Raw genomic sequence first — 16185 nt, 5'->3', positions numbered from 1 at the left:
AACGCTACAGACCTTAATACAGTTCCTCATGTTGTAGTAACTCCAACCATAAGATTATTTTGTTGCTACTTTATAACTGTAATTTTGCTGCTGTCATAGATCATAATGGAAATATCTGAGATGCAGGATATCTGGCATGCAATCCCCAGAGGAGCTGCAACCACAGGTTGAGAACCTATGTTCTAAGAGTTTCCCAAGCCACACTCTCACATAGCATCAATTTATACACTGAACTCTAATCACTGATATGATGGTATTTAGAGATGTGGCCTTTGGAAGTTTACTAGCTCACAGGGGCACAGACCTCATTAAAGAGAAAATATCTTTACAAAAGACATCCTAGAGACATACCTCATTCTTATCCACTATGAGACACAGTGAGTAAGAAACACTGGTTTTGAACAAGGAAACATCTTTATCTTGGACTTCTTTGCCTCCGAATATTTGAGAAGCAAATTTCTGTCCTTTATAAACCACCTAGCTTATTGTATTTGCTGCAGCAGCCCTAACAGACAAAGCTATTGGGACTTTGTTAGGAAATTATCCAGACATGTCACCATACAGAGAAAGCATAAACACAAGCTGACAGTGTTTGCATTCTATATAGAGCCCCCAAAGACCTTAGAAGGAAAGCAACTTTAGGAAAGACAAAACCCAATACAAGCAAACAAATTAATCCAGAGGAAAATAAGTATGCAGAGAAAAAACTAACATAAAACATATACATGGCATAAAATGTAAACATCTGGGGGGTGTATAACTTGGAAATAATACATATTACAGCAAAACTAAAACAGAAACAAAAAAGATTTCCCCTTTTATTTTAGAGACTGTTTAGCTGGGCAGAGAATTATCACCCAGAAAGTTTTTGAAGTAATTCCTCTTGTGATGTTGCTGAACACAACAGCACCTCACCTTGTTCTGGCCACCCCTTCTCCCATACCTGGAGGATCCTTGGAACTCCAAATGGTCTCCATTACATTGCCTATTTTGCTTGCAGTGCTAGGTTCTAGCCAGTCCTGCTCACTTTGGAATTTATCTCACAGTCCTTTCCTTAAGTAACTTAACTTCTTTGACTTCCTTCCTTCATATCTTCTGTTCTCTCTCTTGAGTTTTAACTATGCAGGCCTTGGCTCTACTAACTTGTTCTAAGTGTGTATGTGGGGAGTGGCAGGGGGAGTTGTTTCTCATCTATTTTTTTCTTTTCCAAGTAAAAACTTCAATTTTCCAAGTAAAAACTTCAATTTTCCAAGTAAAAATTTCAATTCTTCTACTAAAGTTTGTTTGTTTGAGACAGGGTCTTACCCAGACCAAAGCTAGCCTGGAACTTGCTATCTAAGTAAGTTAGGCTGGCCTCCATTTCACAGGAAAGCTGGAGCATGAACATGTTCAGCTGGAGGAGGCAAAGTTTCTTACAATGACAAAACTGCTAGGTATGACTATAAGAGGAAATGTGTACACTCAATAGAGTCTTGACAATAACTATACTTCTCAACAGTGGTCCTACTGAAAAAGTTACAGGAATTTGGTTTTTTTTCTTTTTTTCTTTTTTCATTCATAGATAGGGTCTGTCCATGTACTTGTGACTGTCCTAGAACCCTCTACATAGACTAAATCACAGAAACACACCTGACTCTGCCTCCCAGAATGTTGGGATTAAAAGAATGTGCTCCCATGCCTGATTTACAGGAATCCTTTGTTAAGGGGGCTGTGCTGGCCCTAGAAAGACATCTGACTACCTGATTTCTCACCACCAGATGTCAGCAGCTTATCCTCTGCTCTTTTCTGCGCCCCGCAAACTGCCAAACACGCCCCCTGTCACCCATTAAGAACCTCTGCTAAACTGATAATTTAGAAAAAAAATTGAAAAATAAGAACTCAACCTAGTTGTGGTAAAGGACACTTTTAATGTCAGCACTTGGGAGGCAAAGATGGATCTCTACCACTAAAACATTTACAGAATACTACTAAAATTCTAGTTTAAAATATGAAGGTAATTATCTGCTTTCAGAGGTAATATGCAGAAACTTTTAAGCACCTAAGTCATATTCTTATCTGCTTAGAAAGTAACTCTAGTAAGTTATAGTGAGGATGGCTAGGGTCAGCCAGCCTGGAAGAAGAAACCACTTAGAAGGACATTTGAGTGATAAAAATTACAGAGGCAGAGCTACAAAATGGTAATCATACAAGAGACATTTCCTACATGAAGAACTATACTTTAAAAAAAAAAAAAGGAGGAAATCAAAACTAAGTTCTAGCTTAAGTAAATAAATAGATGAATTAGAAGCAGAGAATCGATGAGCTACCTACAATGTATGAATGACAACCAAGAGCTAAAGCTGCACAACTGTGCTTACTCAAGAGAAATAGAGCAGGAAGGCAGAAGAAATGAAAACCATGATCATAAAATGTGACAGTGCAGCATGACATCAACAACTATCTACAAACAACAAACTTGCAAAGCTCCAGTCAAATAGACCAATCATCCAGACACAGAAATATCAACTACCAGTGCCAAAGGATCCTCTCCTGCTGCTGCATGTCCACTGTTTTCTCCACAGAACTGGAGTCATATACAGTCTGTATTCAGTCTCCTTTCACTGCATTAAATGATGAGTTTCAGAATGAGCCAACCTTTATTAATAGTCCAGTTTAAGACACTGATGGGTATTATCTGGGAAGCCTCTCACAGGCAAGATTGGATGCTGTGCAATCAACAAAATCAAAAATGACCAATGTGGCACTGCACCAAGTCCAAGTAGGTTAACAAGGAGGGATAAAATTAAAAGAATAGTCATTTGATATGGTCTTTAGTAGATAATGATGAAAAGACTTCTACAAGAAATAAGACAACAGTGAAACAAATAATCATTGAGATCTCTCCTACACGGTTGTGAAGCTGCTGCCTTCAAATGAGTTAATACACACAAAGTTTACATGACCTTATCTGGTATCTCAATAAATATCAGTTATTACTATCATCATTAGATGCCCAAACCCATATTCAAATACAAGGAGTAGTGACAGCATGGGAAAAAGCATCAAGGTATGCAACTTACATGTCCACTTATTTTTTTTTTCTTTTTCTAAATGTATATGCTCTGTGTGCTAAAATTATCATTTTAAAAACTTCAGTGCCAGGCATGATAGCACACAGAGGCAGGAGAAGCTCTATGAATTCAAGGGTATTCTGGTCTAAATAGGGAGTTCCAGGTCAGCCAGGACTGCATAGGGAGACTCTGTCTTGAGAAGCAAAACCTACCAAAACATCAATAAATATGTTCCTTATTGTTCATACTCAACACTCGGTGTCTATTCTAACTTTCTCCTACACATCAGAGTACTCATATATGCTATGACCCAAATCCTTATGAGGAAACAGAAAGAAACAATCACCAGGCAATAATTAAAACTGGAGGTACTAAAAGCAAGCAATCTCAACATCAAAATTAATATTCCACAATTAAAAGTCACATGGCAGAGTAAAACAGTGATGTTCTCCTTAATGAACACTGCCCTCTCCTTTTGCTCTTTTTGGGGTACAATTTAGGGGTACTAGAATGCTGGAATGTGTTCAAATGAACAAGCAAGAAGCAGTTGAAGAGCTGAGGAATGCAGACTCCAGAATAGAAAGGGTGACCTCTGCTGTCCCTCTATCTTCAGCCACGAGAAGTGCTCTCCAACAGAGATGCTGAGCATTGACACTAGAGATCTAGATGACAAAAGATGACACTAGAGATCTAGATCTCAATTCAAAAACTTAAAATAACAGAGCTCTCGAAGAAGAAAAAGCTCTTATCAGGGTAAGTCATGATGTGGAAACAGCTTGCCAATTATGCTGTGGAAAATCTCCAAGCAGAGGACAGCCAATTAGAATTCAACGCCTCCTTCCATCCTTACAACCATACAAGTGAATATTTACTAATCTATGCTCCAGCAAAAACACTCTCCTAGACTTATAATATATATAGAAAAACAAAAGTGATAATGCCACCTCTGCTGTCAAGGAATTTGCAATGGACATCATAAAATGTGTACTGTAGTCGGGAACCACAACAGATGTTCCAAAACACTGTTTATGAACTGCTAAGAGATCTCTACTCTGATGCTAAAGCCTTCTATGGAGAAATTCCTTAGGTTAAAATGTGCAAGACTCTTTAAACTAAAGAAGGTTTAGAGGCTGTGTACAGGGGATTTGAACAGGTGAAGTATGTAGGAAAGAGGGACAGCACAATAAAGCAAGCTGGAGAGAAACCTGTCTGTCTACATTAAAAACTTGTTCCATGGGAAGAGAGATAAGCTAGGAAAGGGCAGGTTGTGGCCAGAAGCAAGTGTACTGTGCTTTGAACAGCAGGCTGCACACAGCCTACACAGCAGCCATTCAACACTGCTGCCATCACTGAAAACTGTGTCCTAATAATGAAATTCCCATGTCAACCATGCTCATGTATCACAGAAAGCTATTCTTTTAATTTTTTAAATCCAGCAATTTAAAAATCATTCCTAACTCAAACAGAAACAGGCTGGGAGCTAGGCTACAGTTTGTCAATCTATACACTAAGATGCGGCCTCCAGTATTTCTCCAAGGGACATTTGTCCTGGAGTTTCAGGATCAAAATAATCTTAACTTACTTAACAACTGTATGAATTCATACATAGAATTGAAAGCCACATCCATAAAGATCAGAACTTCTCTGAAGCAAAACAAAGTTCTCTAGGGTTGTTACTATAACCCACTGGAATACGCACAGGAAAGCTTTTAATTCTGTACTTTATTTTCACTTACTATATACAAGTACCTGAAGAAATAGAAACTATTCTTAGAGCTCCATGGTAACATGGACTGAGGATGAAAAGAACCTAATGGAGGACCCAAGTTCTAGACCCCACCCGTGAGCCCTTATTTGAACAAGCCACTTTCAACCTGAGAGCTGCACTTCGCACCTGTGAGAAGTGGTTTAAATTACTGGCTGATCACCTTGACTTTCCTGTATGACTCAAATACTCTTTGATAACAATAAAAATAAAACTGATTACTAAAAACCCGAACAAGAGAAAGGCTTTGGGTACATGAATGGGCTGGCAGGCCTTGTTTCAAAGTATCTAATGCTACATCAAATTAAAGGAAGAGAAAGGGAGAAAGCCCACATATTTGGTTTAAGAGATCACTGGCTTCCCTTTGGAACACAGTCCTGGTAATTCAGAAGCAAATATGGTAGTAGAAGCAACTTTTGAATGAAGAATGTGCACAGCTGTCAAATTAAAAAAAACCCTAGTTAGCTAGCTAAAGAAAAAGTCTGCATTTCAAGAGCAGTACTATGCATGTCCCAGGAAGCAGAAACTGTGGATAAAGTGCTGAAAGCCAAGGAACAGGAAATAAAGCATAAAATCCAGAAGGAAAAAAAAGTTAGGCTCATCTGATAAGGGAGCTCTCCTGAGATAAGGAAGTGTTCAATCATCCAGGAGGTAAAACTAGCATTGCAATATCAGTTTTTAAGAGAACAGGTAAATTCCTGCAAAGCAGGTATGTGCACAGCTCTATCAGGACTTCTACAAACCAAATTATTAATATAATCTTATTCAGGGCTCTACTTTCTAACTATTTTCTAACTGTTGAAAATTAAGGGTTAATTTTTGTCTTTTAGATTGGAAACCAGCACCAAAGGAAATGAAGGTTAGCTTTCTCTTAAAACCTACTACTTCCTTCCTTGTTATTTAGTACAAAGTACAAAACCCCTGACTGGATCATAGGAGGACTCATGTTCTCCCACTTTCCAACCCTTAGTTGTTGAAAGTGTTCCAGGGGCAAGATCTTTAATTCATGCTTATCTGCTGAACTGAGAGTTAGTGATGCCTGACAGATAAATACTGACATACAACTTAGCCTTAAAAAACAAAAAGACAACCCACTGAGTTTGATAGCAAACACTTTTAATCCCAGCATTAAAGAGACAGAGGCAGGCAAATCTCTTAAGAATTTCCATACCAGCTTATCTACAAGTGAGTTCAGTTCTAAGCCAGCCAAGTCTGGACTTCAAAGTCTGCATAGAAAGATCTTACTTCAAAACTGCAAAACAAAACCCTAGAAATCAACTTATTGTTCATCTAACTAATAGTGGGAAATTTTAACTATGCAGGTACAAAACAATAAAGTCATTTGGCATTGTGCCAGGGGTTGTTTGTGTAGCAACAGATTGCTACAATATTTTTTTTTTAAAAAGCCATAAATATTTAGGAATTTGAGATGATCATGCATGAATACAAGATCCTACCATGCTAATTTCAACTTAACACTTGGCATCTATTTAAGGTATATGAGACATTAAAGTCCAAAGCATTAAGCCTGACGATCAGCAGTTAAAAATACATGTTTGAATATGCTGGGGATATTTATAAAGCCAACTGACTATTAATATGTCGAAATCCACTGGCCAGTGCAGGATTCTCCCTTTAATCTTCTACTACTGACTGTTCAAGAGAAGCCAAGAAGTCCGGGAGTCTTATGTCACTCGCTTTTAAGAATTTAAGTCACCCAAGTTGGCAACACCAGAAAAAGACCAAAATTCCAAACAAAACAACGTTTCATCTCTCCATATGGTAAAATTAACTCGGCTATCTCCTACCTTCCCGTTCAAGCCCCACTTTACTTTTTCAACGATCCTGGGTAGGCCCCATTTAGACTGGCCAATAGTACTACGAAGTAACAGGAGAGTGTGTTTGGGGGTGGGGGTGGGGGGGAGACCGACAACTCTTTAACAGTTAAGTCTGCCCTCCCACAGATCTCAACTTAGGCGTAGATTTCAAAAGCCCTGTAAGCTATACACTGTCAAACCCCAGAAGCAGCACCGTCACCCCGTCCTGCCCACGGGCAACTATTCCAGAATGTTTTCTTTGAAATGATCTCTAACTCTCTGGGCTCGACGTGTGTGAAGTCTGGACTTCAAAGGCCACTTTCTCTCCGCAGTACTGCCCCCAGCCCCGGGAGCAGGACCCGACTCCTCCAGTCCAGTCTTTGATGCGTTCGTCCCTCGCAGCCGGGGGTCTCCCCCACGGCTACGTGGTCCCGGGAACCAGCGGTCTCCAACTGCCCGCCGCGCCCACCGTCCACCCGGCCGCACGCCTGCTCGGTCCCAGCCTGCCTCCCGCCTCGGGCCTGCACGACTCCGAGCGGACCGCAGGCTTCGGGCCTAGTCTGGCCCGCCGGCCCCTCACCTCCTTCGGGACCAGTTGGTTCTCCTCGCCGGGCACCATCGCTCAGACTCCGACCGCTCGTCTCCGCCCTGCCTGCGGGGGACGGGTGGAGGTGGCGGCGGCTCTGTGTCTCAGGAGAGAATGGCAGCGGCAGTCATCCTCCCAGCCGCTTGTGATCCAGCAACTGCGGAGGCCTCCGCTCAGGCCTTAGGCAACAGAGCGCAGACACCGACCCAAGGCGCCGCCGCCGCCGCCGCCGCTGCTGCCGCCACCGCCGCCGCCGCCCCTCCCCCGGCCCGCGGCAATCAATGGAAAAATGGCGGCTGCCGCTCTCGCGAGAGTTCGGCTCAGTGGGCGCGCGGCCCGGCGCCCTGGGGCCTGAGGTTCGCGGGCGGCTGTCGCGAGCTCGGGATCTTCTCACCTCTTGCTCGGCCCCGGGGTACGCAACGCTACGCTGGTTGAGGGCCGGTGCAATGCTTTTCACTACCGGGAAGCCGGTCCTCCCATCCTCCGGCTCCCTCTGTCGGCCGAGGGAGGGACCAGGCCCCTGCGTCACGGACGGGCTCCCGTTCAAAGGCCCCCTTTCAACCCTGCAGTCCGACTCTTCCCTCTTCCCAAGCGCGGCCACTGCAACCCTTCTTCAGGAACCTCCGGCCGCTAACTGGTAAACAAAATAGAGAATTCACCTTTCTGGCTTTCCGCCCCCAAGGCACCAGTCCTGTTTAGGTGGCTGCCAGTCACTCAGCGCTTACAGGCCCACTCTCCTTAGGGACCTCGGTGCCCATCAGCCCCTAAAGAGAAGTCATTACCCTGAGAGTGCTCCCCTGCACCCTTCTGGGTAACTTGCTATCATCCTCCTACAGGGTCAGGTCTCAGGGAGCCCCTGAGAGCAGAGCTGAAGTGCGCTTCAACCTGTGCTGTCCTTTTGAATGTTTTTTTGGAGAATTTTAATCTCCCTGACAGTAAATACCATGTGTTATACCAAACAAATTTCCTATTAGTCATTTTCCTTAATGGCACTCCTTCCATTATGAAGACCCAGCAAGACGTCTTTCTTGAAGACTTGGCAAACTAGTCCTTTTCCAGCCTGCTGAGCTAATTCCATCATGCCATGTACCCAGCATACACAGCGCCAGCTCCTTTACCTGTGCTATTGGCTCTCCAAACTTGTTTCTATTGTACACTCCACACCCAAGAAAAGCTCTCCACACAGTTATGTAAGGTTTATTAGAATTCTGCTATTTGTGGCACTGTAAAAAAAAATCTATAAAATCTAAAAATTATAGCAAAGACATTTAAAATAAATGAGATTTTAAGTAGTAATGGTATTTTAAAATCCATTAACTCTACTGAAAATATTTAGTGAAATCACTATGATTGACTAGGTTTCATTAGTCTTTAAAAAGCTAATTCTTTGTGAAACTTATTAAAATATCTGAGTCAGTGCTCAGGTTATTTCTGTGCTTGGCGTTAATAGCTGTCATAAGCTGAAAGAGGTAACCCACAAAGATTTCGATCCTAATGCAAGAAGTGCATTTCCATCTACTCTTACTAATACAATGCTCCTTTTTATCTGTTTCAACTTCCAGCCATACAAAGGGTTTTGTTGAAATTCAGCTACTAATTTTCCATCTTTCCTAATGTCAACTAGAATTTTTGTGTTTTAACAGGTGGGCTGCAGTGGTGGAGGACTTTCCAAGCATGCAGGAGGCTTGGAATTCAATCCCTACTGCCTTCTCACAAAACAAACAACAAAATAAAAACAAAAATCTAGATAGACTAAAAATTCTTTAAACACACTACTCAGATTTCTGAAAAGGACAAAAAAAAAATCTGCTTTCATGTTTAAGTGTACATATGATGAGTTTGGGAAGGGTGTTTACATTTTTTTATTTTTTATTTTATGTATGTCAGAGTGTACATGAAGCACAGTCATGCAGTTCACAGATGTTGGAAGAGGCACCAGATCCTCTGGAATTGGTGTTGTTATGGGCACTTGTGAGTCACTTGGGTCCTTGGCAAGAGCAACAAGTGCTCTTTAATACTGAGCCATCTCTCCAGCCCCAGTATTTAGATGTTTGAAACTTCATTCATCATAGAATGTAAGAAATACTGCATCAGGATTCTCTTGACTATTGAAATGTTGATGCTTCTATAAATTTGTTTTAAAGGTGAATAATTTAACTTGCTTCTCCATGGTCCCCCTGGCTAGCACATACATAAGTTTGGACCAAATGACAAAGTGGGAGTATTTCCAAATCTCTCATTACTGTAGTGCGATGGTTTTGTAGAAGCCTTGTTAGAAGTTAGGTGCCATTTTACTTACCCATTTTCTCCTTCATGCTTATACTGTTATCTCCAACTCATGACCTCTTTCTTGAAATCCTTTCTGGATCCTATCATCTTGGTAAAAGTTGATTTAATGAAATAATAATATAACAAGTAACTTAGGGTTATTATTGCCATGGTGAAGCACCATGACCAAAACCAACTTGGCAGAATAGGATTTTATTTCGATTATACTTACATATCCACATCATAGTCCTTCATTGAAAAAAGTTTGGTCAAGAACTCAAACAGGGCAGGAACCCTGAGGTAAGAGCTGATCCATGGAGGAGTGTTGCTTATTGGCTTACACTCATGACTTACTCAGCCTGCCTTATAGAACCAAGACTGCTAGTCCAGGAAGGACACAACTCACAGTAGCTGGGCCTTCCCCCATCAATCCTCAATTAAGATAATACCTTTTCTATATAGTCCAATTTTATAGAGGCATTTTCACAATTGAGGTTCCCTCATTTCAGATGACTCTAGCTTGTGTCAAATTGACATAAAGCTAGAAAACACAAATGAGTGAATTGACTTAGCTCATTAACATTAACTAAATCTTAATATACCAAGAAGCAATAAAGTGAAGCAAGAAGAACCCCTGAATTATTACCCACGTTGCAGAGTACATACTTGTTACTTAAGAATAGTGAGATGCTATGGTTGACAAATGGACTAAATACTGATAAGGGTTTCTCTCTCTCTCTCTCTCTCTCTCTCTCTCTCTCTCTCTCTCTCTCTTCCTCCCTCCCTCCCTTCCTTCCTTCCTTCCTTCCTTCCTTCCTTCCTTCCTTCCTTGAAAGCAGTGCAGTAGAGTTGAGAGGGAGAGTAGAGCAGCACAAGAAGGGAAAGAGAAGGAGGCAGCTTTAATGGGACAGTGGTACAGAGACAGGTTGAAGAGAGAACAAGCTAGACATAGGTAAAGACAGAACAAGCAAGAGAATAAGAAGGAGCCAGAAGACTAGAACAGATTTCTAGAGTCAGTTTGAGCTAAGCAGAGCATGTCAGAGGTTGAGAGAAAAGCCAGATTGAAGCAGTCAGCATGTAGAGGAGTTTGAGCCAGAATAGATGACCAGCCAGCCAGAGCTCAGAAAGAACAATAAAGAGTGAGCTTATTCAGCAGCACCTCTCAGAGGCTGAAAACATTCTAGGCCTACATAAGATGGTATGGAGACTAGAAGTTGCTAGGACTAGGCCTAAGTTAGCAGATAATTAGGCAGTAAGCCTCCCAGACAACAATTACAATAGAATAAAAGTTATTTTTTACATTTGTTGTTCAAAGTGGTTGAAGGAAAAATCCAACATAATTAGAGAAGAAAGCTGACCAATACTGCAGAGAGCAGAGGGCATTTGACAGAAATGTTGCAGAGGAAAAAGTTGCCTGGGTTGGCTCCAGAGGAAGCATCACTTCTTTGAGTTCATCTGGATGCCCAGAGAGACTTGGGAGGCTCTGAAGCAGCTGGAGCCTTAAGCCCAGAGCAAGGAATGACTTGGGAGCCTCTGAGACAGTAAATCTTCATTGAATCACAGCCACCCCAAAAGACAATTTTTATTGTATTCACAGACTTTTTCTGCATTAAAAAATTGGGAAACTCCATTTCAGATCCATTAAGAGCAAGAAAGGACTTGGGATAGAAATGTCACTTGAAAAGTCATCACAGTACTGCTCATTGCAATTTTAATCCACCCCCATACTTTCAATTGCGATCTTTACATTTTTCCTCTCAAAAAAGGTTCAAAAAATAGCTGAACTACAAGAAAAATTAGCTATGGTGGTGCAAAGGCTTGAGAGACAAAAGATGGAGGAAGCAAGAAAACAGAAAATGATAAATTGTGAACCTGTGGTTCCTAAAAAATGAGGATCAAGATAGCCCATTGATGATGGGTAAGAAAGCCAGCTGTCTGGTGTGGAGATGGGCATGGAATTTGGGTGCCTAAATGTCTAGTTTATATGGGATTTATAAAGATCTAATTGTACTTTGATAAACAGAAAAGGGGAATGAGATTATCTGAAAGACACTGATTTGTAGAAAAAAATAAAAACTGCTGAAGTAGATCAACCGGTATACTTTAAAGATGTTTGACATCAGAATGGAAGTCAAGGAGTGTGTTACATTTGGGAAGAGGTTTTGTCTATATTTCCACAGGTGATGAAAGATTATGGGTTGCATCAAATTTGATAAAGATCCAATCCAAGTAAGAGAAGCTTTCACATGAAGGGCAGAATTCAAAGAAGGAAGAGATGCAGAAAGACAGGAATGCAGATGATGAATTAAGCAGATCCCCCCTGAATGGAGACAACTCAACAACCAGCTGAAGAAGGACAGATTGTTCTTTAGACCGGGAGATTGGAAAGCCTTGATGCTGACATGGACATTTGCTGAAGGACAGATGATCAGGACTGCAGTTAGGGGATCATCACTTCAATGGCGGAGTGGATCTTCATACGGACATTCAGACTTAAATTTGTCGGATTGTTAATTGTTTCTATTGGAAAAGTTAAACTCTACAATTTTTAGCTTAGACAAAAAGAGGGAAATGTTCCAGGATATTTGAACCTGTTTCTAGTTAGGGTGTGGCTCAGCCCTTATCATATTCCTTTAATCCTGGCTGGAATACAGATTTAGTACATACCTTTAATCCTAAACAATGAAGGTAAAGTTAGTTTGTAGAAGAAAGCACCTAAAGTGAAGTGTAATTGAGCGGCAGACAAAGTAACAAATCAGAGAAAGACTTGACAGAATAGGATATGCACAACTCTCACGAGAAGACAGAGGAAAGGGAAACTACTTAAGAGAGAGACAGACAGTACAGGAATACAGTACAGTCCATGGAGAGCAGTACAGTGGAGTTGACAGGGAGTGTAGAGCAGCACAAGAAGGGAAAGAGAAGGAGGCAGCTTTAATGGGACAGTGGTACAGAGACAGGTTGAAGAGAGAACAAGCTAGACATAGGTAAAGACAGAACAAGCCAGAGAATGAATAGGAGCCAGAAGATTAGAATAGATTGCTAGAATTAGTTAGAGGCCAAGCAGAGCAATTCAGGAGAAGCCAGGTTGAATTAGTCAGCTTGGGGAGGAGTTTTGGGCCAGAATGGCTGAATCGAACCAGCCAACCAGAACCCAAGGATATGCTTATTCAGCAGCAAGTCTCAGAGGCTGAAAACATTCTAGGCCTAGATTGGATTGTACAGAGGCTGGAAGCTTCCAGGACTATGCCTAGGTTAGTAGACAGGCAGTAAGCCTCCAAGTCAACAATTACAGAGGAGAATAAAAGCTGGCCCTGAGCTAATTATGTGGCTGAAGATGACCCTGAAGGAGGAGGCTGCTCTTATAATTTCTTTGGTGATAGTTTCCATTTCTCTTCACTTTAAAATGTTTATAGTGTAATGCCACACAAAACAAATGTAAAATTCACATAAACCCCGATTAGGGAGGTATTTTTCTAAGAATTTCTACTTGTTATTCCTGAAGAATGTTAAGGTCATGAAGAAAAAACAAAAAACAGAAACTGGAGAGAATTGTGGCTCATGCCTGTACAGATCTCAGCATGTGGGAGGTAGAGGTAGAAGGATTAATTCAAAGTCAGCCTTTGCATTAAAGTGTGTTCAAGGCCAGCCATAGCTACAGGAAACTTTTCTTTAAAAACAGCAGGGGTGGTGGCATGTGCCTTTAATTCCAGCATTCTGAAGGCAGTGGCTGGAGGGTCTCTGTGAGTTCAAGGACAGCCTGGTTTCCAGCTAGGCCCAGGAGACCAGGACTCTATAGAGAGACCTTCTGTCTTATTTCCTTACCTTGAGAGTCTCTCTCTCTCTCTCTCTCTCTCTCTCTCTCTCTCTCTCTCTCTCTCTCTCCTTGGGTGAAAATAAAAACGTTGGTCACACACCAGAGTAGACAGGACATTTAACAACTAGATATACTACAGTACTGTCGCTTGTATCCTGGAACAGAAAGGGGACATTCATGAAAATAACTAGTGAATTTCAGTACTACTTTCCTTTGATTGATTATTCAGTCATTCATTCCTCGGATAATCTTTTAAATCCACTAAATATCTTAACTGTAACATGGAAATAGTAATAGTCCTATTTTATAAGACTGTAATAAACAGTAGAATAACAATTCCAAAGCTACCGTAGTTAAGATTATATGAAAAATATCTATCAGGCCTCATCCTAGGAACTTCACATCTATTATTTTTCACTTAATTCTTTCAATAATTATATTGATGAATACTACTGTTGTCCCACCCTAAAAGTGAGAAAATTAATATAAAGTGAAGACAGAGTTTGTTATGCTACCTGGTACACAAAAAGCAATCAGCATGTGCTGGCCACAGTTTCTGTATTGGACAGCTTCATTAGGGAAGTCGCAGCTTTGAAACTGCATTAGAGCAGGTGGTCTTAGATACTTGTTGAATTAATTGATGATATAATCACTTTGCTAGAACACAAATCTTTCCAATCACCCAACAGCTAGACTTTCTTTGTGTCACATTGTTGACTATTTTCACTTATGTACTATCTCCAAGAAAGTGATATGATTTCATAAGATCTTGGTAATGGAATAATGGCTACTATAAAAGTTTGGGATTTGAAGATGTTTCAGTATTGCTTGAAGATGCTAAGGGTGACATTATAATAATTACTTGGTAGCGTTGTGAGAATTATAGGTAATATATATAGGAAGATGAATATTTTATAATAATACTCTGGAACAAAAAATGAAGCAAAAAGTAAAAAGAAAATATGGTTTATTAATTTTAATTAAATTATTATTCACTATGACATTCATTATATGTTGTGTAATATAACATATAATGTTAACATTAAAAATATAATAAAGTTAAAATATTAAAAATTTTAACTTACAAGTAGAAATATATTGATATAAATTGAAAATAAAATACCAGTTAAAAATTGGCAACAGCAATAACAAATGGTAAATTTCTTATAGCAAAGTTCTTACGAGTCAATAAGGAAGTATAAATAGCTCAATAAAAATGTTTAAAATGTTTTTTTAAAGATGAACTACAAGTCATCAAGAGCATCTGAAGAGATGCTCAGCTTTACTTAAGTCAATGAAATGCAAATGAAAACGAAGCAGTTTTTAATTTCAGATTTAAAACACCTATGGGAAAACAGGCTCTTCCTCCCTAGAGCCCCTCCCCTCTTTTCCTCCCATCCCCAACCTCTGCCCTTTGTCACTTTTACTACCAGCAAGTAAGGGATTGTTGGTCTCTGGACCTTCTTTTTAGTTTCAGCTAATAGACTTTGATGCTTGGTTTTCTACTTTTAAAAGTTCACAGGGTTTTTACTTGAGTTTCTCATAAAATGGCCTATTCATCACTTTTTAATAAATGTATTTACTTAATTCTTGTGCTCTTTCTAGAAGATAATCATTTCTTTCCCTAAAAGTAAAATTTTTCCTTAAAACAAAACAAAGAATTGTTTGTGACTCTTTCTTTTTTTCCTCTTTCTCTGTTGTATGAAATGACTGGTTGGCTTCATAGTATCATCTAAGGTTGTCACTTAAGGTCTTTCACAAAACAATACAAGTCATTGTATTTCACAGAGCAATATAGGTGAGTAAATAAAGATCAATTTATATAAATTTCCTTGTTGATAAAATTAAATTTAATAATTATATGTTAGCCATTGGTAGAATTTTATATAGTTTTCAGGAAATTAGGTCATTCCAGCAACATTGTCCTCTGTTTCTAGGCTGTAGACAAGAGTGTGACTTCTGAATCTCAGCCCTCATCACCATTTGGCTCACAGTGTACATTTATAGAAGTCCTGTTTCTATTGTACTGCAGTCTATGAGGTGTCATAAATCCCATGATGTCTCGTTCGATTCAATTACAAAAGCCTTAAAGTTTATTATGCATTTGAACATAAGGCTTTTGAGAAGATAAAAAGACAGTGAGTAAAACTTAGAGGGTAGTGGCTTGTTTTTGTTTTTTAGTAATTAAAACTTTATTGTAAAGAATTTGAAAATAAAGAACATCACAACAGAATTAGGCAAAACCAAAGTCTCCACATGTCAAAGGACTTTATGAAAGTTAGAACAGCTATCCAAAGCTGGGCTTTACAGTGCATTCTGCATTTATATTTTTATGTACTTATCGAACACACACACACACACACACACACACACACACCACAACAGAGTCAAAACTAGAAAAACAATTAGCCTTATACCCTCTCTCATGACTCAGGTGTCCTTTACTTGCATTCTGTCCTTCCTCATCTCCTAGTATTTACCTTCCTTGCTATCCTTTTTACATGTTATACTATACTCATGTGTACATTCATACACGTGTGAGGGAGGACATTGGTATTTTTCCTTCTGAGATTGTGTGACCTCACTTAATACACATTCTAAGTCTAACCATTTTTCTGAAAACTTTGTGACTTCATTTTTATTTAGAGCTAAATAGTATTTTATTTTAAATGTGTACCAGATTGTTATTATCAACAGTCCTCTCTCTGTTGATGGTCAACCAGGTTGGTTCTACTTTCTTGCTGTTGTGAATAAGCAATAATGAACATGGAGTACAAGTATCTCTATGGTAGCTTTCTTAGTTACTTTTCTATTGCTTTGATAAAACAGCACAACCAAGTCACCTGATAAAAGAAAGAGTTTAACATGGTTTATGGCTCCAG

At 39.9% G+C, this 16185-nt stretch overlaps 1 protein-coding gene across 4 annotated transcripts in view; it reads right to left on the bottom strand.

Annotated features, from left to right (window-relative positions):
* Positions 1-7484, bottom strand: part of Usp47 (ubiquitin specific peptidase 47) — an 83546-nt gene extending 76062 nt beyond the window's left edge. For 2 of the 4 annotated variants that reach the window (XM_034494488.2, XM_034494496.2), the window contains exon 1: positions 7213-7484. In XM_034494488.2, coding sequence (XP_034350379.1) covers positions 7213-7251 — 39 coding nt within the window. In that variant the 5' untranslated portion in view covers positions 7252-7484. The remainder of the gene's footprint in view (positions 1-7212) is intronic. The other 2 variants (XM_034494468.2, XM_034494478.2) reach the window with 1 other exon arrangement.
* Positions 7485-16185: the final 8701 nt, after the last annotated feature.

This window comes from Arvicanthis niloticus, chromosome 1 (genome assembly GCF_011762505.2).
Source record: "Arvicanthis niloticus isolate mArvNil1 chromosome 1, mArvNil1.pat.X, whole genome shotgun sequence".
NCBI lineage: Eukaryota > Metazoa > Chordata > Mammalia > Rodentia > Muridae > Arvicanthis > Arvicanthis niloticus.
This window is presented reverse-complemented; position numbering and strand designations above follow the sequence as displayed.